Raw genomic sequence first — 15,735 nt, 5'->3', positions numbered from 1 at the left:
TCTCAAAGGCTATTGAACGGATACATGACATTTGGTTCTGGGGTTCATCACTTTCCTGTAATGTGTGTTTAGTGTTGATCATGAACAAATGTGTGCCAGCTAATGTGCTACACTAAGGTTGTGAAATTGTAAACATGTTTCTACATTTAAGTATTATAATTGAGAGTAAATTAGCATGCTAATGTTCTTGTAGAGTCTAACAGAGCGGCTAACATGGCTGTGTTCTCTCATCTTGTTCAAAGAGGAGCCATTGGGCTTTACACAGTCTTGCTGTGTAATAATTGTTATACATACACAAGTGAATTGCATATACATTTTGCACAAAATTGGAGAGACTCCAGTTGAAGACACCATAAAACAAGCATGCTGCTTTTTGCCTGGTTGATGGGTTCTGAAACCGAGCCACCAGGAGTAGGGGATGATCCTATATAATCATTGTTATTAGAAGGAAGCCACTGTGGGAATACCAATTATGTGGGGACACCAAAAGGACAGAGCCTAGCATTGAATTGTGACATTGGGTTATGCAAATGTAATCCACATGACCATAAACAGATGCATACACACGTGCAGCACAGCAGGAATCCACACAAAGTTTAAGCCGCACAAATAATGTGCACATGAGTGAAGCATTGTGTGTGATAGCTCAGATGGTATGGTACACTTAGAACCTACAGCAAAAGAGTAAAGAAGCCATTTAAACCTAAGCAATATTCACAATTGCTTTAACCAGCATTGGATCTTGTAAAGACAGATTGACTTATACCTTATGATATAAAAGACTAAATCCAATGTGTGAATAGTCAGTCCTTACACAAACCTATCCTTCATCCTTCTCACATTGTCTCCTGCCAGGATCACATGTTTCCTTTGCTTTGGACAGAAACCATATCTTATATTGTTAAAAAACGGTTATTCTTCATTAGCATTAGTCAAGTGTACAGTTTATTTTAATTGGCATGCTCATTAAACCATCTCAAGCTGACTATACTTTAAAAAGTGCAATTAAGTAATGTTTAGGTCCTCAGGGGCCTGAGTAGCAGAGAGAGGGGAGAGGGGTTAAAGAGAGGGATATCAGGGGTATGACTGAAAGAACAAATGAGAATAAAACAAACGACCTCAGGCAATTGTTAACAAATATACCATACACTTCCAAATGGCTGCATTTTACTACAATGCAGACACTAATTTACATCCCTGAATGTTCTTCTATTAACACATACCCTGAGATTTGAACACTCTTTACCAACCTATTGTTATTCTTACCATACTAATGACACCTTGTATCAAATATCTGTTATCTTTGGTGACTACAAAGAGATGCAACAGACCAATAATCATTTAAATTGTATTATTTTCACTGATACTACTGGTCAAAAGTAGTGTCACCATTTTTATTGTATTTAGTTGTGGTTGCATGACTGCAGTCTTTATGAACTGTGTTTGGGCTTATACTGAAATCATTTTATACCAATGTGCTGTGTTAAGTGATGGATTCCTTCAGTACGCCCAGTAGCCTATCAAGCAGATGATTTATAAACTGCTGATCGGTGCCAGGGTCTCAAATCAGCTTGTAGGGTGTATTTCAAGTATACTGTATTCCTCTTTCCGTCAACACAGGGATTATACATTACATTGCATTACATTACATTACATTACATTACAGTACATTGCATTACATTACATTACATTACAGTACATTGCATTTAGCTGACGCTTTTATCCAAAGCGACTTACAATAAGTGCATTCGACCAAGAAGATACAAACTTGAAGAAGACAGAATCATATAAGTACATCAGGTTACATAGAGCCATCACATTTCAAGTGCTACTCAACAGGCTTTAGATAAGCCAGTCCTTTATTAGTATATAAGTGCTTTGTTAGTCATTTTATTGCTCTAAGTGGAGTCGAAAGAGATGAGTTTTTAGTCTGCGCCGGAAGATGTTTAGGCACTCAGATGACTTAAAATATATAAACATGATAGAGGCCTTGTTTGTGTAGCTGTCCGCCTTCCAACACAGCCACAGGTAACTGTTTCTCACCCTTCAAAAGAAAACCATTTGCTTTCTGTGCAGAAATAGTAGGAAAAACATAACCCTACTCTTCCACTGTTTTTACTTTTTAACACAATACACAGAAGCAAGACACCCCTTCCACTTGTTAGTATTTCATTTGTATGCACAGAGAGCAACACTTGTTTTTTAATGTAAAATTAGCTGCCCCCAACTACCCCCAGTAAAAGAAAAATGGATGGTGTAATACACAATTTGTTAGTCAATAAAACGATAATGAAATGGCTCTGACTCTATCAGTTACTTTCACACACTTAAACGAGGCTCCACACTTCCTGTTTGAGGTCCTTTACACATTTTGCACAAGTCTGAGCAGCCTTTCTGTTTACATAAATGTTTTAAAATACTGGAACTGTGGTCAACTTGCTCTCCGTCTCTCTATCTTTACTTTTTTATCAAAGTCAATCAACTGGAATTATCCATTACTTTCAGTAAATGGCAAAAGTGAAATTGACTGAGCAGTATATTGATTGTTATACAACAAACACACCAAAACTAAAGCTGTGTGCAGCTGAACCTGCACGACAGAGATGAATATTCCCACCGGTGTTGTGTTGTACAGCTCACCGTCACTATTTTAATATTCTCATCACATTGGAGTTGTGACCCCTGGCATGATGTGTTGTCATATCTGTTACCACCCTTCTCTCTCCGTGAAGTTAAGACGCCATCTGTCAGCTTTGCTGCTGAGTGGCAGGTGCTCTGTAAACTGCCAACCACCCGATGTGTGCACAGCAAGAGCTTCCATCTGAACATGTTATTGACACATGTAATCATTTGTACAGTTTTACATACTAAAACATGCACAAACATAAATGTGTACATTCTCAATTACAACACAATCTCTGAGAAAAGATGCAGATGGGGGAGTGAGAAAGTGTTGACACTGTCACCGGAGGTGGTATTGTTGTTTAAGTCACGAGGTCGCAGGGCAGTCTAATTAAACGGCGCAGGCTAGCAAATGCTTCCTCCCACGAATCGGCAGCTAAACTGAGCAAAGTGAAGGAGGAAGACAACGTTGGTTCTTCACAGGCTTGAAAGTGCGAGCAGCTGTGAATCCAGGAGGTCTTCCCAGAATTCCTTGGTGTGTGATGGTGCTTGCCGGTTCAAAAGAAAGTGTAATTTGATCATATGATACATGGTATGCTAAAAGTGATTAAGAATAAACATATAACACCTTGTAGTTGAAGTAGTTCATAGTGCTTCAGTACAGTACAATGGCACATTACATATCCACAACAAGTTGCCTTGTCATTAACCAAAATATAACTGCAGTATTTGTGACTTTTTTAGAACATTTTAATTATTATTTAATTAACATTAGTAATTTGTGTATACTGTTTATATTGTGTAGATTTGGTATAATATTTTTCTTTTTTTTTTACTTTTAAATTGTACTTTTTCAGTATTTATATTTTAATGTTTGAACACACTGATGCTTTTGTAACAAAAATAATTTCCCAAATTGGGATCAATAAAGTATCTATCAATCAATCTATCTATAACTTATCATAGATTTTACCTTTTTGTGGTATTATATTTAAACCATTCATCCAAAAATCATCAGATTGATCCTTTAGTTAACTCTACAGTGAAATTCACATAGAATTGTATGCAATCTGCTACTGGCTGATAATGTGATATCTCAGGACCAAAAGACTAAACTCATGGACAGACTGACATTACAGCCCCAGGCCTTGCTTCCAGCGTTGAACAAATATAAAATGTGTTGTGGACCTCTCACACATTTCTCTGCGTAGTTTATCATGTTTTTGAAAAGCATGCAGTTTAAGAAACGTACAAGGTGTCGATGTCCTCAAATATTCTTGCAAATCATCTCAGTTGGTTTTGTTCTACTTCTTCATTCTGTGATACATAGCCTCCCAAAGTCTCAATCTTCCTCTCTGTATTTCATCAAGAAGATAAATGACAATTACATAAGCCCAGAGTGGTAAATTAGATCAGAGCTTCATGCCCACGGTTAATGTGATAACAGCAGGGGAAACATTCCAGTGCACAATATGTGTAAATGATGAATGTGTCTGAAGACAAATATTTGTTTTGGCTTTTCTTCAGATTGACGGAGAGGAGGAGAAGAGACGTTTCGAGGAGGGCAATGCACGTTACCTCCAAAGTAAAGCGAAGAGACTGGCGGAGAAGGAGCGCCAGGAGTAAAGCCGCTGCTCTCAGGAGTTACATCTGCAAACACAGTATATCAACCTCACTCAGCACACTGTACGAAGGGAATACAAGCCTTCTCTCTGGTTCTGTAATTCTAGTCTCTATGGCTGTATATGTATTTTTAATTAAGAGAACATCTTTTATTCTGGGGACATTTGTATTGATGTGTCACAGTCAGTGCAGAGTGACAGTCTGACTGTAGAAGTAAGAGTACTATTTTATTTTAAGACGATTTGTAAGTATGAAGACTTCATGATCGGTGTCGGTGCAAAGTGATAGTCTGAGTGCAAGGAAAATGATGAATAAGTGAGTGAATAATGATGAATAAAATATCCAAGCTTGAGTCTGGGGCTCTCGCCTCGCGTCTTTTCTAGTTCGATGGTGATGATGTCATTGTCTTGGGCATGCCTTGGCAGAGAGGGCACACGCTATCCATCTTTTCAGCACTGTGTCTTTCACAGAGGAATCAGGGGAGCTCGGGGGGCTTTGACTCAACTCGCATCTCACCCACGCCCGCCCTTCCCCCTCTCCTCCTCCTCTGCCTGTCTGTCACACTGTGACTCCAGCGTTCGCTCTGCCTTAACATGCTCTCATTTCCCTCGCCTGCTTACCATCACGTCATCATGTGTCTCCTTTCGCTTGTGATGTCTATTTCTTCATTCTCTCGTTCCCTCTATTTGTCCCTCTATCTCCCACAGTCTTCTCACTGTCTGACTCCCTTTGTCTCTACATGAGTTATGAGAACAAGCATATTACCTGGGTTTGTGCATATGTGCACAGAGAAAGATTAATCAAATTAGAACTCATTATCCACATGGCCACACTGTGACAGAAAAAGGCTGTGATTATTACCCGCCAAAAAAACTCTATACTTAAAGTGGACCTATTATGCTATATTTGAAAAATATATTGTAGGGCCATACCTATATAAAACATGTTTTTCTTCAAAATACCAAACAGATCACCTATTGTAGCCATGCCTCATACTGCTAAAACCCCTCTTTTGAAGCCCTGTTAGAGAAACGCGGATCTTGGGTCCTTAGCTTGAAAAAAACAAAAAGAGGAGGCGGAGCTAATGCCTGATCAGAATTCTACCGGAGATAAAGTTAAATTCGGTTGTGATAAAACGCCATCCTGTTCTAAACCATGTCAAGGATTATTTCTGAAATAGTATGGAGCTCAAATGCTTTTTCTCTTGCGGGTTTATCACAAGGTGAGTTCTTTTTCTATTTCCTGCTTTTTAAACACATGTGCTCTTCAATACAGGTTAGCTCTGAGTGTTAGCGAGGCTTGCTAATGTAAACAAAGACGAGATTACGTCCAAAACACGTCAGGCATTGTTTCTGATAGCAACTTTCTGTGGGTCCGCCGACGTCAGAGCGGATGGACACGTCAGATCGGATGGAAATCTGTATCCGCTCGTTGTACACCTATTTTTAAAAGATTTGGGTACGGAGGAAAAGAGAGAGGGTTTTATTTTCTGACGCTGCGTGAGTTCCCCGACGCACCGGGGACTCATATTTATGTATAAAAGACATCACAAAGTGCATTTTGCATGATAGGTCCCCTTTAAATATAAAGCAGGATTGTTGTTTTCATTTGGGTATTTAAAAGACTCTTCCGTACGAGTCTGTAGGCTTCATTCCTGTGCAACAGATGGCGGAGTCTAATTTGAGATCAAAAGCAAAGTGAAATTCAAAGACTAAAGCCCTGTGAGGTCTGTGAAGAACAAAAGAGACACACAGGTCCAATCATCAGGAAAATGCCTTTATGTGTGGACCTTTGTTTGTCCTCTTACTGTTTTGCTCACACAGACAGAAACTGATTTGTCATTGCATCTTGAAGGTTATTGTTTTTCCCTTGCTCCCTCCAGCACAGTATGTCTGCTTTTCATTCCCCCACGACAATAAAGTTAGTCTCAATCTGCACCTCAGGGAATACATCTATTTTTAACCCCAGTGAAGTTGAGATATCTTGTGGGAGAAGGACAGCGAGTAAGAGAAGGAAAATAGGAGATGCGAGCCATCTCAGATGGCAAGACTTTTGAGCTTATTTAAAAAGTACACCCTCAGCGCAAGTTATTCTGACTCTCCCTGTCCAGAAAACATTTGATTTCCCAACATTCACATGAATGCTCATTACTGTCTTCGGCCATTGCAGCTAGTAGCATCTAGCTTTCATACAAAGAGACACAATGTGGTAACCATGGTTACTTATGTGGAAGAAAAGACTTGAAATAGAAAGAGACGACATGATCAGAAATAGATGTTTTTCTTGCAGGGAAAACTTTAAATAAATCCAGCTGCACATTAAGAACAATGATTAGGGCAATGGTACCAGAGGCCTGCCAAACTGATTCCTATCAGACAATAATGTACAAAAAATGTTTTTCATGTCTTCGCATCTAAATTAGGGGCTTATAACCCCCCCCCCCTGCTGTATCCCAGTGCAGAGGGACTGACAAGGCTACTTAGTAGATGAATGATCCTCTGGTGCAGGAGAGAAAACATTTAGCAGTCTTATGGAAGAATAAACGATAAAGCGAGACACTTTGCATTTCCTCCTCGGCTTGGAAGCATCTCCATCGTCCGTCATTTTCTGACAGCAGGAACAAAACTTCACAACATGAGATCAGACCCAGGGACCTGAACCGTGTGCACGTCAGACTTCAAGGTCACATGTGGAAATAAGTCTGTCAATATTCGTACGTTGCTTTGCTTCTGTTTAGCTTGTTGGCAGAAGTTGCAGATGCTCAAAAAGACGTCAGACTCACAGAGTAAACGGTTCAACAGATCAATGTTTCTTCTCTTTTTTGTTGTCAAAATGTTTTGTTTGTGCTTCCTGGAACACCTTCACAGAGCAGCGATGTGAGTCCTGCATTCAGCCCTCCACTATTATCTGGGCTCGGAGCCAGGAAGGCTTTCCTTTGCAGAGAAGTAGGTGATGGGGCGTACTTTGTCTGGCCTGGAACCTCCCTTATTGTCAGCCACTGGGGACTTCTGGATTCTAAAAGAGCACATGAGTAGGACATTCAAAATAGTGTTAAGTTTTAAACAACTGGTGTGTGTGTGTGTGTGTGTGTGTGTGTGTGTGTGTGTGTGTGTGTGTGTGTGTGTGTGTGTGTGTGTGTGTGTGTGTGTGTGTGTGTGTGTGTGTGTGTGTGTGTGTGTGTGTGTGTGTGTGTGTGTGTGTGTGTGTGTGTGTGTGTGTGTGTGTGTGTGTGTGTGTGTGTGTGTGTGTGTGTGTGTGTGTGTGTGTGTGTGTGTGTGTGTGTGTGTGTGTGTGTGTGTGTGTGTGTGTGTGTGTGTGTGTGTGTGTGTGTGTGAGAGATATGGAGCTGACGGTGAGAGTGGGGGCAGCCCGGTGCCAGCGCAGCCAGTGGGCGGGAATGCCTTCTGTTACTTTTTACTTCCAGGTCACCTAGCATCACAGAGGAGAGGATAGAGATCTGTTTTTCCTGTCCTATCTCTAATGATAGACTTATTTAAGTCCAAAGGTACAAAAAGTAAGCATTTGCAACACGTTATCCACACACCATCATACCCAAGAAATATGTTTGATGTCTTGACTGCAAGCATTCATCAAGAGTGGAAGGCCAGAATTAAAAGACGCCTATTATAATTCTGATAATGTATTGCTTATTCATGCACCCTCTGACCGATTTGCTAAAGCAGACCTGACTCACTTTACAATGACAACTTAATAATGATTTTTTTTTCAGACAGTAGATTAGGGCCAGCTCGCACAGACGCATTCAAATATAACAGCGCAGTTCACTAACTCATCGGTTTGGACATTATTTGTCAATTCAATTGTGCCATTTGCTCAAAACGTTGCTTTAAAAATGTGAATATGCCATCATAAAGACAATTTCCACTCATTTGACTTCACAACCTTTCCATCCTTTGTTCTGTTTCTCTCACACATGCACCCACTTTCAACTACAGTTCTCTCATCATGGCTTTTATAATAATCTTGACGTCCTCAGCTTCTGCACCTTTACATCTTTTAAGAAATACTAAAAAAAATTGAAGCAAGCATTACCTTTTGCACCTCAAATCATTAACACAGACATATGATTCATCTGTTTATTCATTTTTTTGCAGCTGGGTTTTATGAGTTTCTCCACACATTGACCCTCTGAGGAAGCTTGTTCAAGCACAATCAGTGAGAGATCTGCACCATAACATCACAACTTGACTGTTGGGGTGCAAAGGTTGCAGTTTAATGTTTGTATAGGCTATTAAACCTGTTAAGCCCCGAGCCTGTTTTTCAGGTTTCAGGCTCGAAAATGACATGCCCAAAACAAATGACTACAACTTCACTTCTAAAAGGGTTATATGAATAATTTCTTTTATCAAAGCAAGGTTACATCTGTGAGTTGGATGTAGAAGTGTCAGAATCAATATAGATTTTTCTCAGTCAGAGTAAATTCAGATGGAACATAGTAAAAAAAGGTAAATTCTTACCTCCGCCTAAAGAAAAAACATTACTAATGTCGCGTTTCCACTACACGGCCTCGCTCGGCCCCGCTCGGTATGGCTGGGCCTCGTTAGGACTGGCTCACTTTATGGCGCATTTCCATTACAGTTTAGGAACTGGGGCAGTATCTATAGTAACGCAGTGTAGGCGGAGCCGTGACGTGATCTTCAGAGGACCCCAGAAAAACAACACAGCCGTTAGCTGTTAGCACTCAGAGCTCACAGCTCCTCATATATGTTCAGAAACTAGACAAAAGTTAAACAAGTACAAACCACAGACTGCCTGTGTCATGGTGAATACAGTCGCTGCTTTATTTATGTCTGTATAGGCCGTTGTTGTGAGTGTGGACGGTTGGAGCATATACTGCGTTAGCTTAGCCAATCTCCATTTAGAAAACAAGCATTTTAAAAGGTTTTTCCCCTGCCGTCTGTCTGCAGACTTGACAAAGCATTAATTCATGGTTTTACCATCAGTATGTTGTTACTTCGGCATCATTTTGAAACGTGTATTACAATTAAATCACGGTCAAATATGTCCATCTTGTTGTAGTTGTTGCCCCCTTGCCAGCGACGCTCTCTCTAGTTTAGCATACTCAGCCCGACGCAGCCTCGTTGTCTCTGGCCCTGGACCCACGATTTTATGAGGCCAGAAAAACTGTGAATTAGGACCCGCCGGCCGGTACTAGGCCAAGTGGAAACGCAACCAAAGACGGGCCGCTGACGTCACAGCCCTCTTAAACCGGGCTGCGGGCTATAGTGGAAACGCGCCATTATAGTGAAAACCACCCTTGAATGATGGGATGGTAGACTAAAAGCTATAACATATAATAAGTACCCTGTATCAAGATTGAGGCAAAACAAGTTAAAGTTGACCTTTTTAGGTCTTAGCAAAAAAAAGTTCCAGGCGGAATAAGCTTTCGGCACATTTGGGTACATCTGGTTCCATCAGTGCCATTTGACCTTTTTCAGGTACCAGACTATCAAAATGATGTATTACATTGAATTATCACCATAGGTATTCATTTCATCCAAAGAAAAAAATGTTTAATAAAAAAAATTAATAAAAAATTTAAAAATTTAAAAAAAACTTTTTTTTTTTTTTTTTATTTGTGAAAAAAAGAAAGACCCGCAGACGGGGGCTTTGGGGCTTAACAGGAGGAAAATGCAGTCTTTTTATTACCTGGGACCTGTTTACATTGCAGCTATTTCCACTTACCTTGCAGAAAACAGACACAATGATGGTCATTGCAATAAGGTCCAACAATGCAAATAACACAAGTGCTCAGACAACCAAACACCTTAAAAATCTCCAGTTTTATCGCAATTATCCCAATATAAACCACCAATTGTTTTCAAGTGAAATAAAAAGTTGAACGCCCCAAACTGTTTGCTTAAAATATCTAATGCACACAAAACTGCTTACTGGAAGCCTTGAAGGGAAGATATTACAGCATTTGATAACACAAGAAACTTGTATCTTTTGTTTTCAATGTCTTTAAAATCAGTTGATTCTTTCTGTCCATGCTAACAGGTAAACATGTATTCAGTCGTTTCTGTTGCAGCCCCATTATGTGATTTTAATAATGACACAATTGTAAACCTTAAGGCTGCAGTGTAGATTTAAATATTGATTGGATCAGATATAAAACTGAGGGGAAATTCCCCAGCCTGCCTGAGTTTCTGGAGGATCTCTCCTTTAAAGGCTCTCAGATACAGTACATCCTGGCTTTATTGCAGCTCTGTGTATCTGTTTTATTAAATGAGAAGCAGGGAGAGAGAGCTCCTCAGATGAACCATTCGCAAGATACATAAAAATGAAAATAATCCTTATAATAATGGCAGAAACCAAGGCACCAGGGACCTCTTTGTGTCTTCTCTCGTGTAGGGCTTATTAGTTTTCTCACTGGGTACAATCTAGGCCCCGAGGGAGGAAAGCTGCTCTTACAGAGTCATCCAGGGAAGGATTCTTACATAACAAGTCGTATAATGTCAATGAAAAGGGCCTATTTAAAGGAGCATGAATAACACGAGGGAAAAACTGCATTAATTGATATTGGAGGTTCAATTAATTGGTCATTTAAAACATTTGGATAGAGTAAATGGATGCTTATGCAAATTAGATTAAAACTAGCTGCAATACTGTTGTCATCTTATTTTTTAATGTTAATGATATGGGCTGCATTCTGTTTCAAATGAGACCTTTAAAGACCAATATTCCATGTTCATGGATTCAAGAGTGTTTTTTTTTTTTTAAAGTAAATAAGCAACATGCAGGAGCAGTTCTCGCTCTGTCAAAACGCCGACCCCTTTTCCATGAATTATTTCTTATTGCGGTTTACTCCCACGGCTACTGAGCGTCTGACCCGCGCACGAGCCTGTGCTGTCGGGAGCGCGCAGCAATCATGCCTCATCCGTCGCACGCCTCGCCAGCATCGGAAAATAGAACAAGAAATTCGTCTTTTATCTAAAAGAAAATACCGGCTCTTTTAGCTCTCGTGGTTTCGCAAGATTACCCGCTTCGTGGTTGAAGAAGCTGACATTTTGTGTCCATAATTAGTATTTTTTCCCCCCCTCTCCATTCAGTGAGACAAAGAGGGCAACAAGATACAAGAGGAGTACAGCTGTGGTGTTTCAGGGCTCATCCTTCATTTTCGCAGGTCATTTCTTTAAGTAACCTGCCGACACTCCTGACGCTGAGCAGTTTGGGGAGGTAAACGACAGGAAGACACTTCAGCGGACCTGAACTGATGCCACTCAGTGTTTTCATTCCCGGAACAATGAGCCCGATAGGAGCCTGAAACATCTCGTGAAAGGTAAGAGGAGACTCGCACAGCTGTTTCTAATCAGCCACTGATTAGCTCATTTTGACTTGGGTGTAGGAAAACAGCGAGTCTTCACCCGAACAGGTGGTGTCCTGCAGCACAAGCCGCTCAACTGATGACAGAGAAAAGTAAAATAATCAAATTGAATTAAATGTTACATTCCTGTGGACCTTACATGCATATCTGACCTATTTCGAGAGAGTATCGTTGTAATCAAATTGCATGCACGACCAATGCGAATGAGTAAGTGACCTAATCGAATTGCAAACATAAGGTTACACTGAGTGAGAAGCCTCCTTTTCATTAAACCTGTGTGGTGATTACTAGAAATGGCCAGGCTTATGTATTTAAGGGAAAATTCACTAGTAATTGGAACAAATTGGTGTAGACTATATGCAGTTTTCACATATCATCCTGCAAACACACAAAAGAGGGACATGCAAACTTATGAAAGGAATTTCTGCAATGTGTTGAGCAAAAATCTTAGCAAAGCTTTACGCCTCTTGTTTTTATCAATGCAATTCTAGGCTTTCTTGGTGTTTCCTTTTAGCTTTTTTTCCTCAAAAGGTAATTTGCAATATTCAAATCTGTGTGATTTGCTGATATTAAACCTTAAAATGAAGCTGCTCAAAAGAAAAGAAGGATATTTGTTTGTCATGAGAGATTATTTAGACACCAAAAATGGTGAGTGTAGCCACATATTGACACTTGTTACAATTTAAATAAATAGTTTTCACCATGCATATAATCTAAATGTATTTGTGGCAAAGAAATACAACATAATTGCCTCTTGAGCTTTACTAATCTTCAGACAACTACTGACACAAGTACAGAAAGATAACTTATATTTAGCTTCAAGAGAAGTCCTGCTTTAATCTTGCAACTTAATTTAGTGTCATGATGACAAAAGGCAGAGAATGAGCAGGCAGTTGAACTATTATTTAAATAAGTTTCCCGTGGAGAGGTCAGGGCAGAAGCAGAGGAGAGAGTGGATCACATGCAGTGGCAGGTCACAAAGTGGCCGTGCAAGCCAATGATCACATTCACTGCTCAGAGAAAGTGCTGTAGACCACATGTGACAGTTGCTGCTACACCACAAAGCCTCACAACAGACATCTCAGTGTTTCACGGGGCATGTGTGACATTTTGTTTGTCACACGTTTGGCTCTGTCATTTTGTGACCGCGTTAGCCCGTGTTCACACTGTTTTACTTTTATTTGACACACAACACAACAAAGTGCATTTCCTTGTTCAGAGTGATATGTCAATGTAGCATTAATGACCATAAGTATTTCGAAAATATAATTTGGACTCTTCAAGTCCCCTTAAATGTGATGCCTGTTTCCAGTACAATGTCCAGAGCTCCTGCCATATGGTGCCCAGTGATCCAGCTACAGTCATAGCTGGAGGTAGCCTAACATTTACAGGAAGAGAGCCTCTAGGGTTACATTTGTGATGGAAAATTCAACTACTTACTCCCTGACAAGCCATGCTCTCTGCAAAGAAAAAGTGCTTACGATGCGCCTCAGTAACATCAAGCACCATGTTGGATTCTGACCTTTAAATACCTTTTAACCCATTAGTAAATCCTTCGGAACAATTGACACTGATTGCACCATTACGCCTGGTAATCTTATATTTACCACAGCTTTGTGCTACTGGAAAGTCAGGTGAAGGAGTTATAAAAATCACAGTAGATGAGACACATCAGTGCTGGGAGATTTCTGTTTTCTAATGACTGAACAGTGTTTAAAGGGCCCTATTATGCAAATGTTCAGGTTCAAATCACTATTTTGTGTCCCTTCTGTGACATGTTCACATGCTTTAATGGTCAGAAAGGTTTTTCTTTTTCTCATACTACCTGTGCAGCAGCATCTGTTTTCGCCCTCTGTCTGAAAAGCCCAGTCTTCTCTGATTGGATGTTAGCCTTTACAGACCATTTTACATGGACATAAACCTATATATATATATATATATATATATATATATATATATATATATATATATATATATATATATATATATATATATATATATATATATATATATATATATATATATATATATATATATATATATATTATATATCTATATCTCTATATCTATCTATCTATATATATATATCTCTATATCTATCTCTATCTACATATATATATATATATAACACACTACAGGAAGGGGAAAACCCCCAAACAACATTATAGGGCCTCCTTAAAGCCTCTTTGGGTGTATCACTAAACTAGGTTATAAACTAACTGTGGAAGAAAATACCCATTTGAGGATGTGTTGATGAAAGAGCACAACAGAACCAATGTTACTGCATTGAAAAATCCAATTAGAGCTCAAGTTTTAGATTCCCTATTTATGGTTATGGCTCCTTCAGCTTGGCAGAAGTACCTAGGAGCATAATGCTATTGATATTATTTGATGGAGTTTTAATTAGTGCTTATTAATCTAATGCTATTTGAAATGTTTTGAATCCTGTTTCACCAGTGTGAGATCTACTTCAATCAGTGTTTGCAGCCTCATTAGAAACTCTCTCCTGAACCTGATTAATTAATGACTGATGGATACCTTCCCCACCTTTCCATTGTAAAAATAATGGGCACATGTTTGATTAAAGAATGAATTAGAACAAAAAAAACGGACTAATGTTTGTCAGTCTTTTGATAGGGAGACTATTAAGTACGACACATTGTAAATCTAAAAAGAGACCCATTGGCAACATTGATCAGAGAGAGGGGCCAATAATTCAATAATTTGCCAGTTTGATGTATAATGTCCAGCAGGAGGATATAGATCCACTAGAGAAATGAGGAAGGTCGTAGGTCAAGGTCGGATAAGCACTGTTGTAGTAGCTGGTCGTGTTTCTCTGACTCTGTTTAGAGAGAGCAGGCGGCTAACCTCTCCGCCTCCCTGCTGTGCATTAGTGAGATGCTGTGATTAAACGGAACGGGCATTTGCTCACAACATGTTATTGTTGTTGTTTCAGTCCTTGAGTATTAATGCTTTTGCATATTTGATGTCTGGTGTCACATGCTGTACAGTAAGTAGATAATTTACAATGACAGCCACTAAGCAAAGTTACTAACCACAGGAAGATTATTATACACTTTATCAAATACACATTGTCATCTTTCATCAAAATGCAGAGCCATCCAACTCAGATAAACTGTGGTTTCAAGGCAATGTTTCATTCATAGTAGGAACTATACCAGCGACTGAACTTTGGCCCTCTGATAGCCCAATAGACTGGAACAGAATGCTGATGTGGACAGAAGGCTCAGGGAAAATGGATTAAAGGAGCTTTTATGTTCCTGCCTGAGACGGACACAGTTTCTTCTATCGATGAGGCTGGTTCGGTCTCTATTTGGGCAGTTCAATATTCCTAATTGTAGATAAACTGTTGTCATGTTCCATCATGTTATATTGCAATGTACATGACGTAGATGTCGAACATTATTTTGGCAATGAGAAACGTACAGACTGAACTCTGAAGTACTTCCTTCAGTAAACAAACTATAGAAGATGAATGTGTTTGCTTCTTGTTTGTTGTCCCGGTGTATAAGGCTCAGTTTTCTAATGATGATGTCCTTACTACAAAGGATCAGAGGATTTTGGAAAATGCAGGGACATTGTGCCAGTATTCTTTCATGTCCCCTTTTGGAAGTGCTTAGCAAGAGTAAAATGGACTTGATATGAGAAATGACACACAAGGACTGATAGTAGACCAGTACAATGACAAAGCAGTCACTCTTTACATTTGTATATTTACTTCATAAACATGCAGTTAGTGTGATCCAAAGTTTGTTGTCTGCTGAATGTTTTCTTCAAGACTGATGCAGTTGCTATGCTACATATGAAGAGATTCAGACTGGTGGCAGTGCAGTGGAGCAGAGCGCCTCATGTGATGGTGGTTCACCAGTGGCCGATCTTCTGAAGGGATGATAAGGACATGTCAGAGACCGGTGACACGATCAGCCCTCTGGCTGTCTTCAATGTGACCACAGTCCTGGTTTAATGGATTTTGACTAGGAAGGTCATGCTTTTGCTAAAAAGTTGAGCTGCTAGCTGATAAAGTTTATGTTAAGTACATTCAGAAATCAGCTACTTCGCTGTAATGCAGCCTTTCCATTTAGAAGAAGACACCTTTGCAATATTGCAATATTCAAAATCTA

General features: G+C 39.6%; 2 protein-coding genes across 3 annotated transcripts in view; both read left to right on the top strand.

The window, feature by feature from the left end:
* acot7 (acyl-CoA thioesterase 7) overlaps positions 1–4,597 on the top strand; it is a 52,702-nt gene extending 48,105 nt beyond the window's left edge. For both annotated transcript variants that reach the window (XM_034144888.1, XM_034144887.1), the window contains exon 9: positions 4,150–4,597. In XM_034144888.1, the coding sequence (XP_034000779.1) occupies positions 4,150–4,248 (99 nt within the window). In that variant the 3' untranslated portion in view covers positions 4,249–4,597. The remainder of the gene's footprint in view (positions 1–4,149) is intronic.
* A 6,526-nt stretch (positions 4,598–11,123) lies between these two features.
* The window catches only part of LOC117493969 (probable G-protein coupled receptor 153), a 29,675-nt gene continuing 25,063 nt past the window's right edge, over positions 11,124–15,735 (top strand). Inside the window, exon 1 of the mRNA XM_034144563.1 lies at positions 11,124–11,548. The gene's annotated coding sequence lies outside the window, so the exon portion shown is untranslated. The remainder of the gene's footprint in view (positions 11,549–15,735) is intronic.

Source organism: Trematomus bernacchii, unplaced genomic scaffold (genome assembly GCF_902827165.1).
Source record: "Trematomus bernacchii unplaced genomic scaffold, fTreBer1.1, whole genome shotgun sequence".
NCBI classification, from domain to species: domain Eukaryota; kingdom Metazoa; phylum Chordata; class Actinopteri; order Perciformes; family Nototheniidae; genus Trematomus; species Trematomus bernacchii.
The sequence above is the reverse complement of the archived record's forward strand: the minus strand, read 5'-3'. Positions and strand labels throughout refer to the sequence as shown.